Source organism: Microtus ochrogaster, unplaced genomic scaffold (genome assembly GCF_000317375.1).
Source record: "Microtus ochrogaster isolate Prairie Vole_2 unplaced genomic scaffold, MicOch1.0 UNK2, whole genome shotgun sequence".
Taxonomy (NCBI): Eukaryota; Metazoa; Chordata; class Mammalia; order Rodentia; family Cricetidae; genus Microtus; species Microtus ochrogaster.
Window position 1 is genome coordinate 25,554,000 of NW_004949100.1, and position 23,323 is coordinate 25,577,322.

General features: G+C 37.6%; 2 protein-coding genes across 2 annotated transcripts in view; both read right to left on the bottom strand.

The window, feature by feature from the left end:
* Window positions 1-23,323, bottom strand: part of LOC113458078 (POU domain, class 6, transcription factor 2-like) — a 229,440-nt gene that overhangs the window by 150,299 nt on the left and 55,818 nt on the right. The gene's annotated exons all lie outside the window — the stretch shown is intronic.
* On the bottom strand, window positions 507-957 carry LOC101994330 (60S ribosomal protein L26-like). The gene has a single exon (XM_005365455.2). It carries the CDS (start codon window positions 942-944, stop codon window positions 507-509), a length of 438 nt encoding a protein of 145 aa, XP_005365512.1. The 5' UTR covers window positions 945-957.

Sequence of the window (23,323 nt, forward strand, 5' to 3'; positions counted from 1 at the left end):
CTGGTGCACATGTGTGCATGTGTGTGGAAACTAGAGGACAACCTTGGGTGTAAGTTCTCAGGAATTTTATATGATGTTTTGAAACTGGGTCTTTCATTGGCCTAAAATCTGCCATTTAGTCGAAGCTGGCTGGTCAAGCAGCTCCAAGGATCCATCTGGCTCTGCTTCCCCAGTCCTGGAACAAACGCACACTCCCACTCCCACATTCCCACATCAACTCTTTTGGGGCTTTGTTTTATTTTGCTTTGCTTTGTTTTTGGTGTTGTTGTTGTTGTTTTTACAGTTTATGGGGACTGAACTTGAGCCATCATGTTTTCAAGGCAACTAATTTACCAGCTGAGCTCTCACCTTAGTCCTGTTATTTCCTTGCATTGTGTAGTCGTAAATCCTCGTCAAATGTACCTTGGAAATAGCAAGTGTATTCCTAGATTCTGTGGTTTGTTTCTTTTTTTTTTTTTTTTTTTTTTTTTACTCAAGCAGTCTTTAATGAAAATTGTGAGACACCCCTACTCCTGCATCTTCTCTCTCGTTTCTTCCTTGTATTTGCCCTTCTCCTTTCCTACTTGTCGAGACTTGGCTTTCCTTTCCAGGATCTTCTTTCGGTCTTTGTCCAGCTTTAGCCTGGTGATCACCACCTTGCTGGGGTGGATGCCCACGTGAACAGTTGTGCCATTAGCCTTTTCCCGCTGCACCCGTTCAATGTAGATGACGTATTTCTTCCTGTACACTTGGACCACTTTGCCAATCTGCTGGCCTTTGTAGTGTCCCCGGACAACCTGAACTTCGTCATCCTTTCGAACGGGCATCGAGCGAACATTGTACTTCTGTCTCAGCTCTTTGGAAAGGGGGGAAGACATGATCTTCCTCCGAATGTGAGAAGGTGCATTGAAATGCCGTTTGCGGTTCTTGCTCCGGTCAGAAGTCACAAAGGGATTGAACTTCATTTTGGCGGCTGCGATCCAGCCTGTGGTTTGTTTCTTGATACTCATTTCCTTTTCTGTGTGTACATATGTTGTAAGTCCATTTGTCTGTCTCTGCTTTTCTTTACTGTACTGTTGTCTTATGCCAGTGTTGCGAAATCACTCTCTTTTCTTCTAGCAGTTCTACGGGTTCGGGGCTTATGTTTCTTGAGCTGCTTTTTCTGAAATAAGGATTTAGTTTCATTGTTCAGAGTGTGTATGGATCCAATAACTCAGAACCATTTGTTGAACCAACTATTACAGCTGGGTAGAGAGAAGAACTTCTACTATGTTATCCTGCAGGGTGACCTTAGAGAATGATTGCATAGTGTATACTTCAAAGTGTTATCAAAATAAGTTTTAACATTTCCACCAGAAACAAATGATCAATGGCTAAGTATGGTGGCTGACACATTAATCCCAGCACTCCAGTGTGGTCTAGGGAAAGTAGATGTTTCTCTGTGACTTCAAAGCCAACCTGATGTACATAGCTTGTTTCAGGACAGTTAGAGAAACCTTGTCTCAAAATATAATAATAAATAATAATAATAATAATGTTTGCATAGCTATTTCTAACTGGATTTAAGCATGTTACAATACATATATGTGTTAAAGTACATATAAGTGTTTAAAGTGGTATTTCATTTGTATTTTAATAAATACAGCTTGCCTGAAGTTCAGAGAGTAAAACAGCCACCCTGGTCAGCCTTACAGACCAGGTAATGGTGACACACACCTTTAATCCCTGTTGTCATGCTAATTCTCCATAGAAACCTGGCGGTAGTGATGCACGCCTTTAATCCCAGCCCTAGAGAGGAATATAAAATGGAGGGAGACAGCCCTCAGACAGTCTCATTCTGAGATTCCTAGAGGCAGGATCGCCATTTCAGACTGAGGTAGAGGTAAGCCAATGACTGCCTGTTTTGCTTTTCTGAACTTCAGGTTGAAGTTCTGTCTCTGGGTTTTAATTAACCGTGCTACGTACAATTTTCATGCTTTTAATTCAACAATTAAAATTAGCCTAATTGATTTTAAAAAACTAAAATCCTTTTTAGAAAAATAAAACAATAAACTGATGATAATGGGTATTACACTTGATCTAATCCAAAAAGCCAAGAAACAATACATGGGTATTTTTACGGGGAAAATGGGGAAATTGAGGAGGGGTAATTTAATTGGAGAGGAGGAAGAGAGGTCAATCAATACAAAAGGAGACTGAGAGGGAAGTGGCAAATAACACTAGAGATATTTGATAAAGCCTCAAGAAATTATTGATTTATATTTTCCTAAATTAGGAATAATATACATACTTTGTATTATCATAACTTTGTGTGTACGTGTATGTGTGTTAAATAAAGTTATGCAGCTTGGGCTGACACTGTTTCCCACAAGAGTCCTAGGCTCTCTAATAAAACCTCCAGTACTTAGCTTGAGAAACTTCCTTCTGAGTTGTTGGTCAGGCAATATCAAGGGACTCCCAAAACAATATAGGCTGTTGCTGTTACCCTTGGCTGCCTCTCAGAGGTTGAAGGTAAGTTCCTATTGCTAAATATATACTGTATGATTCAGACGCAGGGCTTAGAAAATTCCAGCTAAATCTAAACTGAAAGTCTATGTACTATTGTCCAACTTTCATAGTCCCAGAAAGTGCTTGGCAAGCTGCCAAGATCAGGGAGAAATCAATAGTCCTACCCAGCTGTGACACCTATGAAATATAACAATGGTCATCATGGCAAGATATCCCTAAAGGAGCCGTAGTGGCACTCATATTTTCATGGTAACCAACAGCTGTTTAATTGGACCTAGAGCCTGCTCGACAGGAAAAAAATCATGTCTGATACTAGAAACAGAGCCAACTATCATGACTAGCGAGATCATAGATCTTAGAGGACAGCTCACTGCTGACACTTTACTCCACCAATAAAACCCCTAACTGCGTTCTAAAACTTACTCTTGTACCCACAGATAAGTGTAGCTCTTACCTCTCATTAAAGAAGCTTCTCTTTGCAGTGAATGGAGACCATTACGGAAGACCACAACTGGTCATAATGCAGAAATGGTGGGGAGCCCAGCCTCAGGGGATACATCTGCTACACAACTCCTTCGCCTAGGGCTCAGAGGGCCAAGAAGTCTACTGTGAGATTGCATCTCTTAGAAACAACAGGAGAATTATACCCGGAATATCTCAACAATATGGCTGCCTAAATAAACATGAACCTTGACAATGCCAATAGATAGGGTCACATGGAAGCAGGAAATCTCACAGGCTCCCTCCCATAGACAAAGAACTGCAGACAGCCAATGGCTGCAGAGGGGGAAGAATTAGTCTCTTCCGGGAATGGGCACTCTGATTATGCAGTGCAAAGTAGTCAGCCCTCAAATCACATGCATAAAAGGAACTCTAAGTGGGCTCATCAGCAGGTTGTATTTAGATGGATGGATGTATACACACACGCACACACACACGTGCACACGCGTGCATGTGTGTAAAAACAGTCAAGAGAAGCCAGCAATTTGAGAGTGAAGGAAGTACAGGGGTGAGGTTGGAGGGACAGGCATGGGAGGGGATGGAGAGAGGGAAGAAAAAGAGGATTGTTATGGATAGATTTAAATAAAATATTTAAATAAAATAAACTTTTTAAAAATTATTTTTGAGATTATAACAGCTTTTTCCCTTTCTTTTTATTCTCTTTCCAAACCCTATATATCCCTCCTTGCTCTTTTTCAAATTTGTGGTCTCTTTCATTGTTTTTATGTACATATATGTATCATATATATGCATTACATATTCAAATATATGTAATACACACACGCATATAGATGTGTGTGCATACATTCTTAAATACAGCCTTCTCGATCTGCACAATGTTACTTTTATGTATGTCTTCAGGACTGGTCATTTGGTATTGGATAAACAGTGTGTTCTTTCCTAAGGAAGACTGGTCCTCCTGATCTCAGCATTCCTTGGTTTCTAGCAGTTCCTTGGGTAGTGTTGAAGCTTCCTGGGCTCCACCATAGCACCCTCCATGTTAACATGTCTGTTATTTCTTTGCTCTTCTGTTTAAACAGTCATGGCGGTAAGACTTTATGGGTGTAGCTTCTTATTTTCCTAGGAGACACATATCCCAGCAAACTTCCTGTTCCTCTGGCTCTTACAATATTTCCACTCCCTCTTCTGCAATGATTCCTGAGCCTTAGGTGTGGGGATTGTATTATAGATGTACTCAGCAGGAATGGGCTCCACAACTCTACATTTTTGTTGATTGGGGGCATTTTTTGAAGTGGTCTCAATTTACTGCAAAAAGAAGTTTTCTTGGTTCAGGGTATCTCTGGGTATAAGGACAAATGTTTAGAATGTACTTAGGGATTATGCTGGTTTCATAAAGCAGTGGTTTTAGGTTCTTCTCCTTCAAGATCCATGACTTCTCTAGCTCTAGCAGTTGACTAGGTTTCAAGTACTACGCATGATTTCCCTCTTGTTGAAAGGGACTAAAGTCCAATTAGAGATGTTGGTTACTGCTAAGGTATGTATGGCATTATTGCACCCTTGGGGTTATTGTTTTATGTTGGTAATTGTTGTGGCTCATAATTATTATTGATGAGGTTCACCATGACTCATAATTATTATAATTACAACTTTTGTATTTCTAATCATGCCATAAAGAAAACAAAAGTATTTACCACAACTGGAAAAGACAATCAAAAATTATATTTCTGCCATAGCATTTTATATCTAAAATATATACTGAACTCTTCAAGCTAATTGGATAGTTCAATTGCAAAATGTGCAAATGTCTTACATGTATTTTCACTGAAGACAATATGCTGATATAGACAACATACAAAAAGCTTTACCATCAGCATAAATTGAATGCAAATTAAACCATACTTGACATAAAAAGGTACCACTATGCATCAACCCTAATGATTACAAATTTTTAAAAAGAAATACTGGTCCCAAAGTGATGGCTCAGCAGTTAATATCTCTCCAAGAGGACCCAGTTTGATTTCCAACACCCACCCTGTGGCTCAGAACTATTTGTAGCTTCAGTTCTAGAGGATGCAGCAGCCTCTTCTAACTTTCTGTGGGCGTGACACACAAAAGCACACATATACACATAACCAAAAATAATAAAAATAAATATTTTAAAAGAACAATACCAGTGTTTGGTGTAAATTTGAGAAACCTGGACTCTTTGTCCAACATTGGTATTTAAAATGGTACAGCTATTTTTAGAAAACTGTTTATTAGCTTCTAAAACTGAAATGTAAACATATAATCATAGCCTAAATTCCAACCCTACATATCTTTATAAAGAGTGAAAAGATGTGTCCACATGAATGTGTATGCAAATATCGTGACATGCAAATATCATGCTACTGTAATAGCAAAAGATTGGAAACAATTGAGGAATCTATCATAGATAGTAGATAGATAAAATGTGTTTAAAGTAAAATGAAGAAATAACATGTCTGAAAAAGGTAGGTTTACGCTGATGAAAATATTGCAGACTGACTGGGCTATAGCCAGAAGAGGCAACTGGCTGCAGAAAAGCATTGGGATGTAGGGGGTGTTCTAAAACAGTTTAGTGGGGATGTTTGTGTGTCTATGAATTAACTAAAATTACTTAGTTCTACTTTTTAGAATGACCGAATGTGAAAATCAAATTATGTCATGATAATTAATTTCATTAAATATATTTTAATGAGAGCAAAATATCTTAGTACTAAGCTGAAAATGAGGGCAATAATGGAAAGACAGACATAAAGAGTGAGAACCACAGCAAGTAACAGGAAACGGCAAATTCCAACATGCCTACTAATGGTGGTATCCCTAGAAATCATGACAGAAAAGGAACACAGAAACTATCCCACTGTGCCCACAAACTCTTCCTTCCACATATGTCGGATGGGCAAGCGCTGCATTTGAAGATAGGATGGGCATCTCTCTTCTGAAGACTGCACAGCGGGCCCAGGAGCTGACCAAGGTGCTGATAATTGCCCAACTCAAGATATAGAAAAAGGGCATGAACTTCACAGCAATAACCTAAGTATACTAGATCTGACCACAGAGTTGACAGCCTTCAAGAGTCAAGTAATTGCAGTTACAATTAGTCATTACCCACAAATCCATGTGCTTCTGTGCCAATTTGTTTTACATGAAGAAAGGGCATACCTGATGAGGACTCAGAAAGGAGTCAAACCACAGGTCACGACTTCAATACCGATGGCAATTTGCTAGTATGCTAATGCTTTCCAATTAAACCAATCATAATGCCTTCATAAAATATTGTATGCAACACAATGTTCTGTTCTTTTTAAATGCTAACCTGGGCAAATTTCTCTGCAGAAACCTATTCATATTTATCAACTTATTCATGAACTCACTTAGCAATTTGTAGCTTGTAAGAAATCATACCCTGTGTTGACCACAACAATTTGTCAGAATAGAAACATATTTCTATTCTAGTAGATTACAGGATAATTGGAGAGAACTTTTATTATTTAATGACTCTGAAGACAATATTTTGAAAGAAGCTTTGCAAATTTGTATTAGATTCAGTAAAACTAATAACCTCTTTAAGAGTAAATCAAAATGCTAAAATTTGCTTCTTCATTAAAGAAAAAAATTCTCAAAGTATTTCAAGACATTTTATTGTCATCAATGGAAGTAGTCAGCTCCAGAGAAAGTTTTAACATAAAATATATTTAATTCTTAAGTAAATATATTTGGGTATAGTCTTATGCACAACAAACCTCAAATGTGATGTGTTTCAAAACAACATAAAACACGTTTAGAACGCTAGTATGAATACGGATTTTTGCATTTTTGTAATTTAGGGTAATTCATAAATGCATGTTAAAATACCAATGAAAATAAGCCTTAAATGTTCTCTGAATTTTTTAAGTGGATCATATATTCTTTTATTTCTATAGTCCTGGATTCCACTGAGCACAAGATTCCACTAGAGTTCTTTTTCAGAATGTACTTTTGGACATTCCACTCCCTGAAGACTGTACTGAACCTCTGAACTGGAGCCTACAGCCCTTGTGGTTCCCAGGGCATGGCTGTCACTGAGAAGACTCTGGTGAGTTGCTTTAGGAGAGATGTTCCCTTTGGCTTTTGTACTTGAGTCAAGGCATGTAAAAAAAAATGCATGCATCCTGGTCATTATGATGGGAAAGGAAGAATGAAGAGAACAGAATGGCTATGGACTAATCCAAGCAAGCAACTCTAAGACAATTTCCTTCGGGCGATTAAAAATATCGTATTTCTTGCTCTCCAATAAACCCATTGTTAAGTTCAAAATACAGTAAGTCAGAAATGTATGTAATACAGATAACTTGCATCATGGCTTAGCTTAGCCTGCCTTAGATGTGCCCAGGATGCTTAAAGCATGCCTACAGCTGGGCAAAGTCATCTAACTCATAGCCAGTTTATGATAAAGTGTTGGACATCTCATGTAATTTGTTGAATAACTATATATAAATGATGGTTGATACAGTATACTGTAGAGTATCAAATGGTTTTCTTCATGATCATTTTACTTAATATGAATTGTATCTCACTCCTACTGCCCAGAATTCAGACTAGCTTACGTCTATATTGCTACCCCAGGAAAAAATGAAAATTAAAAATAAAAGTATGAATGCCAACTGAACAGCACTTACTTCCACATCATTATGAAAATAATACATTGAGCCAGGATTTAATATGAAAGTATATGTGACACCTGTGCCTTCTATGAGTATTCAAGCAGGACAACAGCTAATAATAACTCCCTGAGTGTAGAACAACCCTAAGTGCTATGCAGCCAGAGGGATCCGTGTGGGCATTACCAGGTTCTTTTCTGGTCATAAAATCCAGTTGGTGTGCAATTACTCCAGTGTGACACCTTCTATAAGCTAGAAATCATGTCTTCAGTTTCAACATTGTAAATCAATGAAATTACACTGTAGTCATTGACAACACATACAATTTTGCCTGTTTGATGCCCCATTACTGCAGCAGCACTTGCCTTCATTTGGAAATCAGTCCTTCACTTCTCTACATGGATATTACAGGGCAGTTTCCCCTCCTTAGTCTCTCCGCACTGAGGACATATTTATAGACAACCCGATAATGTCACACAGATTGCTCCAACAAACAGTCCTTTCTACTTTGTCGTACTAAGGTCCATTTTTACATCAGATGGTGAAATTTCTAAAGTTCAATTTTCCATCCACTTCACCCCCCACTTTTACACTAAAGGTGGTAAAGTTTGAAACCATATTCCTGAATTGAATTTGTCATATTAAACACAATAGTGTGAAGAATGTGGTTTGCTCCAACTTTGACCCCATGAAGCAATTGTAGAATTTCAACAAGAATGGGTATGGAGGAAGATGCCTTTTGTGAACTACCAAATGTTGTCCCATCATTACCTCTGCACTCCATTTACAGAGCATAAACACATATTAGAAAACATTTTCCACAAGAAGCTACAAAAGAAAATGAAATTACGTCACTTGCAGGAAAAATGAATGGAGCTAGAGAACATGTTAAGTGAAATAAAGCAGACCCATGAACACAACAGTGTATGATTTTAGACTGATGGGGGGCTGGGTCTGAAGCAATGATAGAGCATCAAGCAGACTATAGGCTGATGAAAAGGAAGGAAGATGCAGAAGAGTAATAATGTGACTAATATGATCGTCAAGGTACATCATATACAGGTATGGAACTGTCACACAATGCGCACTCTTCAAAAATTTTTAAAACTGAAATGAACCATTTGTTCAGTGAAAATCAGGTTTCAGTTTTACTTGTCCTGGATAGTCTCTCCACATCCTCCAAAGGTATGATCTCTGATTGGAGGATAAAATATAACACACAACTTGACACAAAGAAAGAAAAAGAAAGAAAGAAAGAAAGAAAGAAAGAAAGAAAGAAAGAAAGAAAGAAAGAAAGAAAGAAAGGAAGGAAGGAAGGAAGGAAGGAAGGAGGGAAGGAAGAAAAAAGCTTTCTGCTCTATTTGCTTTTATAAAAACATGGATTGATATGCACAGCAAGCACACCTTAGCCATCTGTATAGAACTGAAGAAGCTAAAATATAAAAAAATATGGGCATCTCACTTGGTCTTCAGTAGCTTCTGATAAGATTTATTTATCATAGCATTGATGAATTTGATGGTCAGTAACAGCAGGGTTAAACTGCAGTAACAAACAACTTCAAAGTTTTAGGAGCATAACACAGTATTGTTTCCTGTTCATCTGACATTAGCAGTATGGATTGGTTGAGGTCTCTGTTCATCATAGTCACTTAGGGATGCTGATGACAGAGACTCCTCCCAATGCAAGCTTCCATGGTTATTGCATCTTAAGGAAAATGTCTCAAAGTCCAGGAAACAGTAAACATGAGGAAGGCAGGTCTCAACAGCAAGAAACATTATAGATGCCACCATTTATTTAGCTTTCTGTGTATTTTACAGCTTGTGTTTTAACTCCCCATTTAGTGTGTTTCCCCTAATGTCTGATTTTATTAATCTTAAAAAATTTTTGATAAGGCACTTTTATATAAATATATAACAATGCAATGTATCTCTGCTCACAATGTAATAATTTGCAGTGTACTTCATTTTTGGCCCGCTCTTCATCCTTTAGAGTATGTATCCCAGAAGACAAGAGGTGTAACATGAAGGGGCGAGGAAACCGAATGCCACAGAAAACCAAGTTAAGAACATTCAGAACACATATTTGTAAATCGGACCTATTAATTTCTCAGCATCCTTGTCAAATTATTAATTTCTCTGGCCCTAGGGCAGTGATTCTCAACATGAGGGTGGCAACTCCTTGAGTCAAGTGGTCACCTAAGATCATTAGAAAACACAGATATTTACATTATGACTCATAACAGTAGCAAAATTACAGTTATGAAAGAACAATGAAAATAATGTTATGGTTGGGGTCACCACAATAAAAGGAACTGTATTAAAGGGTCACAGCATTAGGGATGTTGAGAACCATTGGTCTGGTCGAAGTAAGAATAGAACATTGCACTCATTCTGCAACTGTGGAGGAGAGAGTTCTGCTTTTGTAGAGAGATCTCCTTTTGCACAGCATTTGTAGAAGCCTGATAACATCACCTTAAAGAATCCATGTAACTTAGATCAAAAGCAGTTTCTGTGAGTCTAAAAGGAAACCTAGGCATCAAAAGGAAAGTTTTGAGTTTTATAAGGCAAATGAGGTCTTCAGTAAGATGAAAAAAAATCATACATTGAGAAAAATTACAATATATAAAGTTGAAGGGTCAACAATAACAAAAATTCCTATAAATGCAAAAGATGACCAAGCAGACATTTTAAAAATAAACATGATTCCCCTCACTGCTAATGAAATAATACACCAACCAATTTGTTTCATCTAGTGCTGAACATAAAAAGGAGAACTGGTTGATGTGCAAACTAAAATGATTGTTCTTGAATCCATTAACTATTGCTCTACAAAGATTGTTGAGAGTAATTTGCCTGTGTTCCACAAATTAATTTGCATGCTTTACATAAAAAGAAAAAGTCTCCACTGGAAATGCTTCAGAGTTACAACATGAATGAAGGGATATAAATAAGCATGATAGTTCTCACTGTTTTTCGTGTAACATCAAGAATTGGAGGAAATACATATAAATTCATCTACTCAAAGAGATGGTTATGTCTCTGTAACAGAAGTTCATGTGACTATGATAAGAACCAGAGAAAAGGTACAAAGGTGTGGAACAGGACTTACACTGTGCTGCTGAGTTAAAAACAAGTTGAAGAATGAAAAACACAGCAAGGACCATACCACAAAGAAGACTTGATTAGTGTCTCTGGGTTGCCACAATGCAAAAACTACTATCATAGCTACTTTCAAGCTACCAATCTTTAGTAACCGGACTGAGAAAATCATAAGAGTTGCACAGGACAATTGGGGGGGGGGGAGACAGTGATTTTATGTTGTTGTTGTTGTTGTTGTCTGTTTGGTTGGATTTTGCTTTTTTAATTTTTTGTTTTTTGAGACAAATTTTCTCTATGTAGTCCTGGCTGTCCTGGAACTCAATTTATACACTGCTGGCCTTGAACTCAGAGATCCACCTGACTCTCCCTCCTGGGTGCTTAGATTATAAATGTGAACCACCACTGCCAGGCTCCAGAACACGTGTGTGTGTGCCTCTTTGCAAGAGGGTGCAGAAAAGCAGAACAAATGTCAGGAAGAGAACAGAGAAACTGGACCACACAGACTGCCCAACAATATAGTATCATTTTGTAGTCCTCATACCTGATGATTGGGGGTGAAAATTTTTTGACTGAGCATCACTGCTTGTGTAATAGTCTTGTATTGAGATTTAAGCATTTATTGCTAAAAAAGCAAGACATGATTACTATAAGAAAAGAAAATCTAAGAGTATTAAAGAAAAATAAAAGTTGCTCAAAATTCCTCCACTTTAGAGTAACTACAGCACTGTAATTTTGGTGAATTTCCTCTGTGAAAGTTTTCTTCTAGGAGACAACATAACTTTGTAATCTTTAAAATTAAAGTTTATATCTTATGAATAATTTTCTAACTCTGCTGAAATTTTAAACTATTTCTGATATTGCCTTAGGAAGTAATATTTTCTTAGAAATGGCATTTATTACTAATTAAGAATGAGATTTCAAAGTAGGTCTTAAAGAGAGGGTAAATAATTTTAATAAATGCCATTGATGATAATGCTATGATGCTAAAATTTACATCCTAGATTTACTACATTCTAAGGTGTTCATTGCATACTTTACTAAGTACATATTACTTCAACTAGAAGAATACTATTGGCCCTTTGAAGTTCATAACAGAAGACAAAGTTGACTGAATTAATTCCAGATGAAGGTTTGAGGTGAGTAAAAGGGATTCACAGGTACAGGAAAGTCCAAAAAGAAAGCAGTTTTAGGGAGAGAGCAAGGTTATTAACAAAACAATAAAACTGGTGGTGAATATGATAGAAGAATTATCAATACATTATGTATATATGCATGGTTCACATGTGTTTATAAATCAAATTATATGTGTGTACATGTATGTATACATATATGTATGCATGTGTGTTCGTATATATATATATATATACATATACATATACGTGTGAATTTTATCAAGAAAAATAGAGCAACCCAGTGCAGTCATTTCATTTTGGTAGTCATGAAAATCTTGTCTCTACAGATTTTGATAAAAGGGAGCAGATGAGAGAATTCACTACAAGGCACTTAAACCTGGGATTCCAGAAACCTGTGTTCAACAGGAATTTGAAATCATTGTGTTGGATTTTCCTTATGATCCAACATCTCAGCATATCAAGACCCAATCAAAATTCTAATCTAATATCCAATTGCATTGCTTACATAATGCCCATCTATTGATCAAAAGGTGGGAATACAGGTTTTTAGGCAAGTTTTGCCTGGGGTTCTATTTTCAGAAATATTTCAAAACCCATGCCCAAAGTAGTCTCTGTGTCTAAAGACATTTGCTTTACAGAGACTATTAACTCACAAGCTGATGGTTGTTTGACTAACACATGCCCACTTCTAAGTTATGTAAGTAATTGATAGATGCCTGGTATCCATTGACCTAATTAGGATTACATGGGATCACTATTATATCTTTCTTTTCCTTTTGCAATTATGAAGATTGTTTATATAGACAAAGTAAAGAAAAATATGGTCTCTTTTCTTCCTTAAGTAAATGTAATTAGTTGATGTAGTCACAAAAGGGTTCATCTGTACTTTATAAAATTAAAGTTGTAGACATCAGAGGAATGACTCTCCCCTAAATAACATCAGGTTTCAATGGAAATTAATAAGGCTTCTAGACTATTGATTCTTTTTCTTTTAATAAAATGTAGAACATGACGTGAACATCCGAGAATCAAGGAAATGGAATATGATGCCAGTATCCTGGAGCCTCTTGTATCTGCCATCCCCAAGCAGAACTTTTGACTATGGCAAAATAGAAAGAGAAATGTTGAGAAAATCAGATTGAGAGTAATGGAATTGTGGAACCAGTAAACTGCAAATCAGCAGTGCAAGAGACACCCCAGAGGCCCTAATGTCAATACTGTGATGTAATTGTATGGCAAAACTTATGTGAATTCAAACTGGCCTGAATTCATGCTGTGTGTGTGTGTGTGTGTGTGTGTGTGTGTGTGTGTGTGTGTGTGTGTGTTCTTTTCAAGGAATCAAAAATGAATTTTAATACTAGTTCCATCTTCAGTACTTACAAAATATCCACAGTGCCTACTCTTTGTATTACATGAAATATAATCCCCCTTGGTGGAGGGAAGCATAAAAGGAAGCTATCTATCTCATTTACCCCATACAAACCACAAAAACGTGGCTAAGTTCAACAAAGCCGTGAGTGTCCACTAAGGTGAACTCTACACCTGTAAAGCTTTTAATAGAGAAGTGAAAGGAAAAGAGTCAATTGCTAAAACCCAGAAAAGTAAGGACTGAATGCTAGTCATAGCTTTAAAAAGACAACATCAGTAAGCACAATTTTAAAGACCTAGGAAAGAAAACAAGACAAAACAACAAAACTTCACTTATTTCAAGGTTATAATGAAAGAATGGAAAGACATTCCCTAATATTCAAATTACCCTGGGGCCATATTTCTTTAGAGAAGCAAGTGTGGTGATGTGAGCATGAGTTGGTGTGAAGAACCTTTTCTCTTGGTTGTCTCTTTGAATTTATGCATACCTGTAAGGATTCGCATACACTTATTCCAGAAAACAAAATCCTACAGTCTTCTAAAACATATAGAGACCTTAAATATTCCAGAGCATTCAAATTTTACAGAAGTAAGGTGAATTTTCTTCCAAAACAAACATAGGTTTTGTATTCAGAGGGAGTTAGGTGATCTTAACTGCACAAGCACAGTACACTCATCCCTCTGTGTCAACATGTGCAGATGCAGCCAATCCGGAGTCAAAAAGAACTTGTGAAAATCCCATCCATATGAACATAGACAGAGACTATATTCCTATCACTATTTTCTCATAATACACATGACAGCTATTTATGTAATGTTCATGTTGGTTTAGGTATTATAAATAACATAGAGATTGAAGTATATGAAAGAATACAGATAGGTGATAAGCTAAAACAATGACAATTCATAGAAAGTTGTGTAGTCTTAGATTTAGGAAGTCTTTAGAAACATGGAAGGTGCCTCCAAATAACACTCCAAATCAAGCATATGCCCGATGAGAATGGCACCTATTTGTTTGCCTGGCACGCTGCTGGCCACGCTAAGGAGAAAGTGAACATAGCTTGGAAGTGGGAGGATTTTCTGCAGAAATAACCACTGTTAATAATTTTTCAAAAAATAAAGGAAATTAGAAAGAAAAGAAGGCAAGCTTCATTAAAGAGAAGGCACTTTGGATCACATATGTTGAAAAGGAAGAATAAAAAGGTTGACGAGCAGTTCATCTGGGTGAAAATAAGAACCCAGTGGTACTCCTGAAGACTGGAGCCCATGGGTGCTGGGGAGTACAGGCGGGGGGCATAACTTAGGGCAGGGGACACTTTAATTTATGTGCTCAATTTTTCTGAGATCTCAAAAAAAGAAAAAAATGAAGGTGGGGGAAGGCGATGAATGAGGTTAATTTTCTGGGTGGCACATTCAGGGTGCTTTTGAGATTAAGAGTTTTTCTATTACCTCAGTATCCTCATCTGAGAGAAAAGTGATTTCAGAGCCAGAAGCATTTCGCCAGCAGCCTCAATTCAACCTCCCCAAAAGGCCTTTAATAGTGACTGGGGCTCAAAGTTCATTTTTCAAATGAGGGTTATATAAGGGGGACTTCAAGATGGTAATCAACAAAGCACGTCTCTTTCATTTTAGCAAAACCTCCAAGTTAGAATATTACAGCATCGTGAGTTAAATGGGTAAGGTATAATAAATCACAGTACAAAAATAATGAAAATAAAAGGCTCAATTTTCAAGCAAAATAATAAAAATGTACTGAAATTAATATTTGATTTTTTTCTTTCTTGGAGCACAAAATACGATCTTTACAAAACTTTCTCTGAGGTTGGGAAGACAGCTCAGCTAATAAAGTACTTGACGCGCCAGCGGGAGGACCTGAGCTCAGACTCTTGGTAAACGGTTACTAAGATTCCCAGTGGTAATGTTGTCTTCAGTTATGTCACTTTCAAGTTTATTAATTTATTAATTAATAAAATACCTGTTATGAGGTTCAATAAATTGTTTTAGGAGTAATAAACTTTATTGTTCAACAAAAAAAAAAAAAAGAAAGAAAGAAAAGGCTGGGCACACAGCACACTTCTGCCCTCACAGTGCCGGGAGGGCGGAAACATCTCGGGCACAGGCTCAGTGACGGCCCCTGTCTCAGAAAACAAGACGAGAAGCGAGAGAGGCAGATTCTTCAGGTGGTCCTCTTGCCTCCACATGCACGGACACATGCGAGCACACAAATGAACGTGTACACATACCATACAACCTAGGTCAGAAAACTTTAGTGTTCTATTATTTTTATGAATAAATTCACCCTGGAAAGTGAGAATCACAACTACAATTTTGAAAGTTCTACCTTCCTCATATTGTTTGGCGTTGTATCTGTTCGAGAGCCATTGACAAAGCAGAGGAAAATATCCCATTTCCCCAATCAAATTTCCTACTTAGAAAAGTGCACAATAAGTGCATTATTTTTACATCTTTCAAGAAGAGTCCTGAGATTTGAGATTGCGTTCAACTTAAATATTCTTTAAAATACCATTTTTAGTAGCTCTTTTCTCCATTGTTTAGAAATTATGATAATTAAACAAACTCAAAAAAAGTCTTAACCGAAAAAGACCACTGGTCATTCTCACCGCACAAAAATCTAACTGGAGCCAAAATTGCAGCTAGACCCTAAATACACACCCATACTCCAAGAACTGTGACACCCTGCCGCATGGTAAGTGGGTTCCAGAAACATCGTGTAAGTCAATGGCTGAACTGCTCTCAGGATGTCTCATCTTCTCCCCCACACTTCTAATTTCCTGGGGTGGCGGCTACTTTGTTGTTCAGCAAAGAAAGTTTCACTTCCTAAACTCCATTACTTATACTATGGCAAATACATTTAATTAGCTTAATTAGGGGGTTGGGGAGACATATTTTAGTGTAGTCTGTTAGAGCCTCTGTGAGGGACAGTGGAGTTGGTTTTAATGATGCTGCCAATTCATTTCCCTCAGTTTTCCGTTACTAATCCTGGATGTTTGAATCAAATTAGACTTGAATGAAAAAGTAGCTAACACTGTGATTTTTAGAAGGGGGAAGAATGAAAATCTGAGCACCACCTCATCAAGCGATAATTCCGAGTTCAGTGTGCATCAGTTTATGGAGTATTAAATAGTTCCTGTCTCCTTCAGTTTCCTGGTTTTTAGTATTTGGGCATTTCCTTCACCTGGTTTCCTTGGTAGATTAGAAATACGTTTCACCCTATGTACAGAATCTGTCCATTGTCTCTCTGTAGTGCCAGCCTGCTGCGGTAAAGTAGCCCAGGGATAGTTTTCAGTAGACTTGGACTATTCTATAGACTTCAGCCTTCTCTCGTTCACCATCTCCCTGAACGAAGTCACAAAGGCTTCCTTGGTAACCCTACTCCTAAATTATAACATCATCTTAGTGATGATGGGGCAAAATGAAGAGGCCCCTGGGAGTTCCTCCAGCTGCCCCAGAACTTCCAATTTATTAGGAAAATTGCATTTATGACTGAGTCCTATTAACAAGAATCTCCTCACTCCTGCAGATTAAGGACCTGTAGCATCAACAAAATCTCGACACTTCTGTCTCTACAGATAATAAAGCATCTTTTGCTCGGTGAAAACTTCTAAAACTTTTAAATTGTATGAAAAAATGCATATGCGGGAGAATCCTTCTTTCCACCTGCCAGTCAACATAGCCCAACAGTAGATTTGTGGGGGTGGGGTTAAGCAGTAACACCACAGCAACATATAAGCAATATTTTTATTTTCAATAATTTATCTCCATTGTAAAGGCTTCTCTGGGTTTTAATTCATTAAAAATAACAAAAGCACAGGTCCCCTTCAGAGCCACATGATTCTAAACCTAGTTGCCCTTACAGCAGGGGCTCAAACTTACAGACAATGCTTCCACTTTCTTGCGCAGTTTACGCTCCTCTTCTCAGTTATGATAATAAACAACCCATGTATGCCAGAATGTATGCTTGATCTGACAAGCTCAGACAAACCGCACTTGAAGCTTGAGACTTATACCCAGTCTTGTCCACTTTTAATAGAAAAATAGCATTGATTGCATGAAACTCAAGGCTCATTTTAGTCCATCGATTCTCCTAGTGACCTTCTGCAGCATCAAAGCCCAGTGCGAACCCAATCTGACCCTGACTTTATGTGTGTTATTATATTGAGAGACAGGAGCTACTTACAGTCCATGCCATTGTCTCCATAGATACGTAATAAAGAATTCTAGAACTGCTCCTGCCCGGAACACTTCAGACTCGCGTCATTTTCTTAGCTGGCTTTCTTCTCTTGCCCTCTCCCCACCTTCCACACAAGCACATACACCCTCAGCCTCCTGCCAGTGTGAAAATCCTTCTTTGGCTGAGTCTTTCTTCCCTCTTGATTCAGAACTCAAAAAGCAGCTTGAGATTCTTACTAATCATGTAACTCATGGTAAACAGCATCCTCCACCCAAATCCATAACTAATAATAATGTTCTTTATTAAGCTCTTCCGTGAGACAGTATGTCTGGTGCAAAGCTCCTCTCCCTGCTGCTTTAATTACAATAAATCACCTTCATTATGATGCATACTTCAATATAGCACGTCAGCTGCTTAGCTACCTTGGTTACTCCCGTAATGAAGCAAGAGCAGGCATACACGTCGCAAAGAAAGTTATTTACACCCACACTGAAAAATTCTACAGCATCCCATGGCTTTGCAGCATGAATTTCAACAACTTTTATCTTACCTTACTGTTCAGACATCAGAGCTGAGAAGACAGGATAAAGAAAAGGAAGAGAGAAGGCATTACATCTACGAACGCTGTTTACACAAATGACAGTGCCTGAATACATCCACTAGCATGGAAAAATAAGTCCTTGCAGAACAATCATTTCTCTATAAATGTATGAAAGTATTTACTGCCTGCTGCAACAAATCAGCAGTGAGGCACTAGGCTGTGGTGTGCACGTTCCAAGGGACCGAGTGTCAAAGTCAACTTCCCAGGCAGTCCCCTGAGTACAGTGCCGGGCACATTCTCCTGAAAGGTGTGAAAATCTGATTTTCTAAAATGGATCAGTAATTCTCTATGAAGGGGGGAAAGATCGATAAATCTTTGCTAAGTAGATTGTAAAGGAAAAATTATTCTTTCGGTGACAGTACATTAGGATCCTCCAAACAATCTCAATAAACTAAAGATATAGCATTTCTCCACACAAGCTACTTTTGACTTCTGATATATTTTTGTAATCTCAGATCATTCTGCAATGCATGTACATTTATTTCTGCTAAGCAATGTTCTGTGTTGATGCTGATTTATGATGTGTGTCATTATAATGTTTGACTGTAACTAGAAAAGAAAATTATTAGCCGTTTGTAACCTGATAGATGTGATACAAGGAAATGTCATTATAGCTGTACAAGTGTATATGTTTGTAACTGTATCAGTTTATAGGGTAGCTGCATGATGGGATTTTGGTATTCCTCAGCCAAATATATCTGTGTGGTTTCAGGTGACCATTCATCAGTACAAAGCATATATTCTCTCGGTACCTAAAACCACATGGGATGTGATATGTGTGGAGTCACTGGGTGCTGGGAGCCATTTCAAGAATATTTCTGTCTCCCCTCTGTGCAATGATCAAGGAAACCTTGAGTACCAGTTTTACCAGTCATTGTATCACACTGAACTGGTGTAACTCCCAGCCCATAATGTATCACAGCTGGGGAAGTGATGCTCTTCACCGCGCTGAGGCTCAAGAATCCTTGCTAAAGAATTTAGACAGAGGATGTGTGTCACAAGAAAACAAGCCTAAGGGTGCACTCCCTTCTCCTGGATGGATGTCCTGGGTTAGCGTCCTGATCTGTGTGTGACTGAAGTTTCCCCTGCTCTGTGTTAAAGGGGCTATTAAAAATATGGCCTGTGTGGCAGTGAGGTAGTTCAGAGGCCTCAGAATATCCTGGACACTTAGTGTCCTGCAGTATCCGGTAAGACAAAGCAGGCACTTGGTATGACAACTTTATGTCGGAATTTCTCTGTGCATATGCAAATACGAACTCATGTTACAGCTCCTTTCCAAGGAAAAGTGTGTGGATCGATTGGATGTAAAGTTGTAGAATGTTTGTATAATGAAGAGAGAAAAGGAACCGTTTTAAACTGCAGGAAACCAGTATGAAGAACACACGTAAATTTTGCTCACCTGAATATTCACATGTATTACAGGAATTGTATTCACTGGTATCTTTCCCGGGATGTAGTACCAAAAATATCCTAAGACGGTTTCCTTTCCATCTTTTAATCAATTAGTGCTCTTTTGGCACTCATTCAATACAAAGCTAACTATAATTTCTTCCAGCATGAAGGACTCACTAGTATTATATTCTCTCTCACCATCTGCATTTGTGACATGTCTGACTGAAGCATGTGACTTTTTATGAGACAAGGTCAGGTTTTTACATAATGTCCAACATTCAATGCCCAATGGAAAAGAATATGCAACAGGAAAATCCTTGGGATTGAAATAAGAGTTCCCAGTATCTGAGAACATACAAACACCTGCCTTCTTTTAAAAGCAGATCACTGGTGTAGATACAATGAGTAACATCCTTTCCAGTTCACATGTCAGATGCAGTAAGACATAATTATTGCAATAATAAAAAAAAAACTCAGGTGCATTCAGACTGGGACTTGTAAGTGCAGAGTTCTGAGTCCTGCCTATCAAAATGCAGATCCAGTTCTAAGAAAGTCAAACAAGGGAAGGAAAGCAACTTCTTTTCAATGGTGTAAAATTAAAAATTACTTTTATGTTAATGGATAGTCCGGTGTAGGAATTTTGTTATGTTTTTATATTCACATGGAAGCTTGAGATAAAATGTATTTTCTAATGTTTCAATTTGCTTTATAAATTTGCATTGTATCCAAAAATCTATTTTACTTATGCCAATAATAATATTTTCCTAATCTTTAATAAAATAGTGTACATACAATTTTTCTTTTTTTTCATACAATTTTTCTAAAATCAAAGTTATAATGAGGTTTGGACAAAGGCTCTCTTCTTTATGCTAAATATGATTGAGTAGCAGATGTTTCACTTGACAAAGAAAGAACCACCTATCTAAAAAGAAAATATTTCAATTAAATTCTTATTATAATTTTTGCATCGAGGATTTGTTAAACAGTATTTCTTGTGCATTTTCCTTTTTAATGTAAAACTTGTTATTTCTACAAGATTTATTCATTCATTCTCATATGCTTGTGTCTGTGTGTTTGTACGCATGTGAGTGTATGTATATGTATACACCTATGTCTCTGTGTATGTGTGTATGTATCTCCGTGAGTGTATGAATATGAGTTTGTAAATATATGTGTTATAAGTGTGTGTGCTTCTGTTTTGTATATGTATGTGTGAGAGTGTGTGCCTGTGGAGGCCAGCAGAGGGGGTCAGATCCTTTGGAGCTGAAGTTACAGGTGACTGTGAGCTACTTGATAGAGGTTCTAGGAAGAACTAAACTCTGGTCCTCCAAGAAAACAGTATTTTCTCTTAACCACTGAGCCATCTCTCCAGTACAGAAACTTGCTCTTGATACAATGAAATAGTCTGGATGCCAAACAAATCCCCAATACAAAATGAAAATCATTCTCTGGGCAAAGCTTGGTAAGAACCATCACTTTCTGCTCTCTGGGAACAGTTGGAAAGAGGAATGAAATCACATCAGCTTCGGAAACCTTCCCTTTGCCTTTGAAGGACATTGCATGGCCAAAAAGCTCCTGAGAATATTATTTCATGGCTGTCTTTCTCCTTTTACTCTCCTGACTTTTGGGCATTAAAATAATGCCATAAGGAATCACATGCTCGCCGGGCGATGGTGGCGCACGCCTTTAATCCCAGCACTCGGGAGGCAGAGGCAGGCGGATCTCTGTGAGTTCGAGACCAGCCTGGTCTACAGAGCTAGTTCCAGGACAGCTCCAAAGCCACAGAGAAACCCTGTCTCGAAAAACCAAAAAAAAAAAAAAAAAGGAATCACATGCTCATTAAAAACTGTATAAAATGAACCCATAAAATAGTAGATACATAGCATCTACTGTCACTGTTTAATACATTATTAACATATTGCACACACGCACAAATTTTGTATCTGATTGTACATTCACTCATTAAGATTGTATCATTACCATTTTCTAAAGCCACTCAAAATCCTCAATAAGAGAAATGAGTCATTACTGCATAATATTTAAGGCATCCACTGCTGGATGATTAACCTATTCATAATATGTTAAGTAACTCAGCATCATAAATTTTTTGTATACATTGTCTTGATCTCCCTTATCAAGTAATAGTTCTTCATGCCAAGAATTATTTCACCTGTAATGACAGATAATCTTAAGAATTTACTCAAATTGTTTTTCCTCAAAGGTCTGAGGACCTCATATTCAGTATCTATTCCTTCTACTTGTCTGATACTGTCAATTCTTAATTTTTTTAAATTTCTCAAACAAAATCTTATCACTAACTTTTTCCTACTTCTCATGAGGAAATATGAAAGATATTTCCTCACATTTTACTGTTTGATGTGATTATTATTTTTTTGAATATTTAATACTCTAGGATGTACTTCTCTTACCAAATTTTTGAATGTTTAATCAAAATATAATTATATCACTTCCCTCTTCCTTTTCCCTCCCTCTAAACTCTGCCATTATGCCTCTCAGTTGATGGCCTCCTTTTCTTTGATTGTTACATAGAGAAATACATAAATACGTAAACACAGCCTACTGAGTCTACATGGTGATGGCTATGTGTATATTTTCAAGTTTTCAACGTCACACTAAATTTGTTTGTAGTTATTTTTGGTCATGTAATATTGTAATACACATATACATTGTATAATGTTTAAATCAGATGAGATACACCTGTTTTCTCAAGCATTCATTTCTTCTTTATGGTGAAAACACCTTGGTCTCATACTCTTAAACTGCAGAATTAAAAGGAATAAATCCCTATCATTGAAATCTCCACCCTATAGGTACTCAATGTATTTCCACCACAGCTTGTACCTTACTTATTTTAGCTACTTAGTTTCCTTGCTGTTGTACTTTCATTAGGCTTTATAACTCCTCAGAAGCTTTTCATCATCAGTTACCAGCAGATAAATGTTCCCTTCGTTTTCAGTCTATAATTTAAATTATAACTTTCTCCGATGTACGATGTGAGAATGAGCGTTAACTTTTTCTCCGAGGTGATAGATAATGGTTCTTTGGAGCCCTTTGGTCAGCAGACTTGTGCATTACTTTAGTCAGAGGAAAGCTTTCCTTTGGGACACAGACCAAACACAGCTCTCCCTGATTCTGAGCATGCTGCCTTTGTGAGACTTTTCTTGTGCACAGGCCCACTCTTCCGAATCCCTTGTTATTTCTAAACATCCCAGAATTGTATGTAGTAATATTGGTAACACCTAGATCTTTTCCTCGCCCTTAAAGAAGTCAGTGAATCCTTCATCCTTACCTTCCATTTATGGAAATGGAAGATGCCAGTTCTAATTTTAGTGTACGGAACATTTTAAATCTGCAGTGATAGAAAAGTGCCCCAGCGCACACACTTGTACACACACATGCACACACTCCAGAGATTTTCCCTCTCCTTATGTCCTGAAGACACCTTGTCTTGACACATTTAACTGGGTTTTCAGGATCTTTCTGTCAGCCTCCTGAATAGCACTGCTCTCCTGAAGCAGAGAGAACAGAAAACAGTGGTCTTGGTTCTAGTGAACAACACCTGCAGGGCACTGCATGTCCTGGGAAGCAAAAGGAGCAGAGCATCTATCCCTTTTTAGGGTCCCATGTCTCCCCAATAGCCGCACATAGGAGATGAAGATACTGGCTATCAATCAAGGGAGCTCTTCTCTACAAGGTGAAACAGGAGCTAACTGTGTGGTTGGGTTAATGAGTACAAGTATTGCTTGTTGGGCATATTCATGACACCTGGATTTTGATGTTCTTCTCTCAATCACCCAATGAAGAATCACTGGTTATTACATATCTCTGTACTAAAGCTCACCAGGTTTACTATCCTGTCAAATCCAAACACTGGGGCAGTGGTGGTGCACGCCTTTAATCCCAG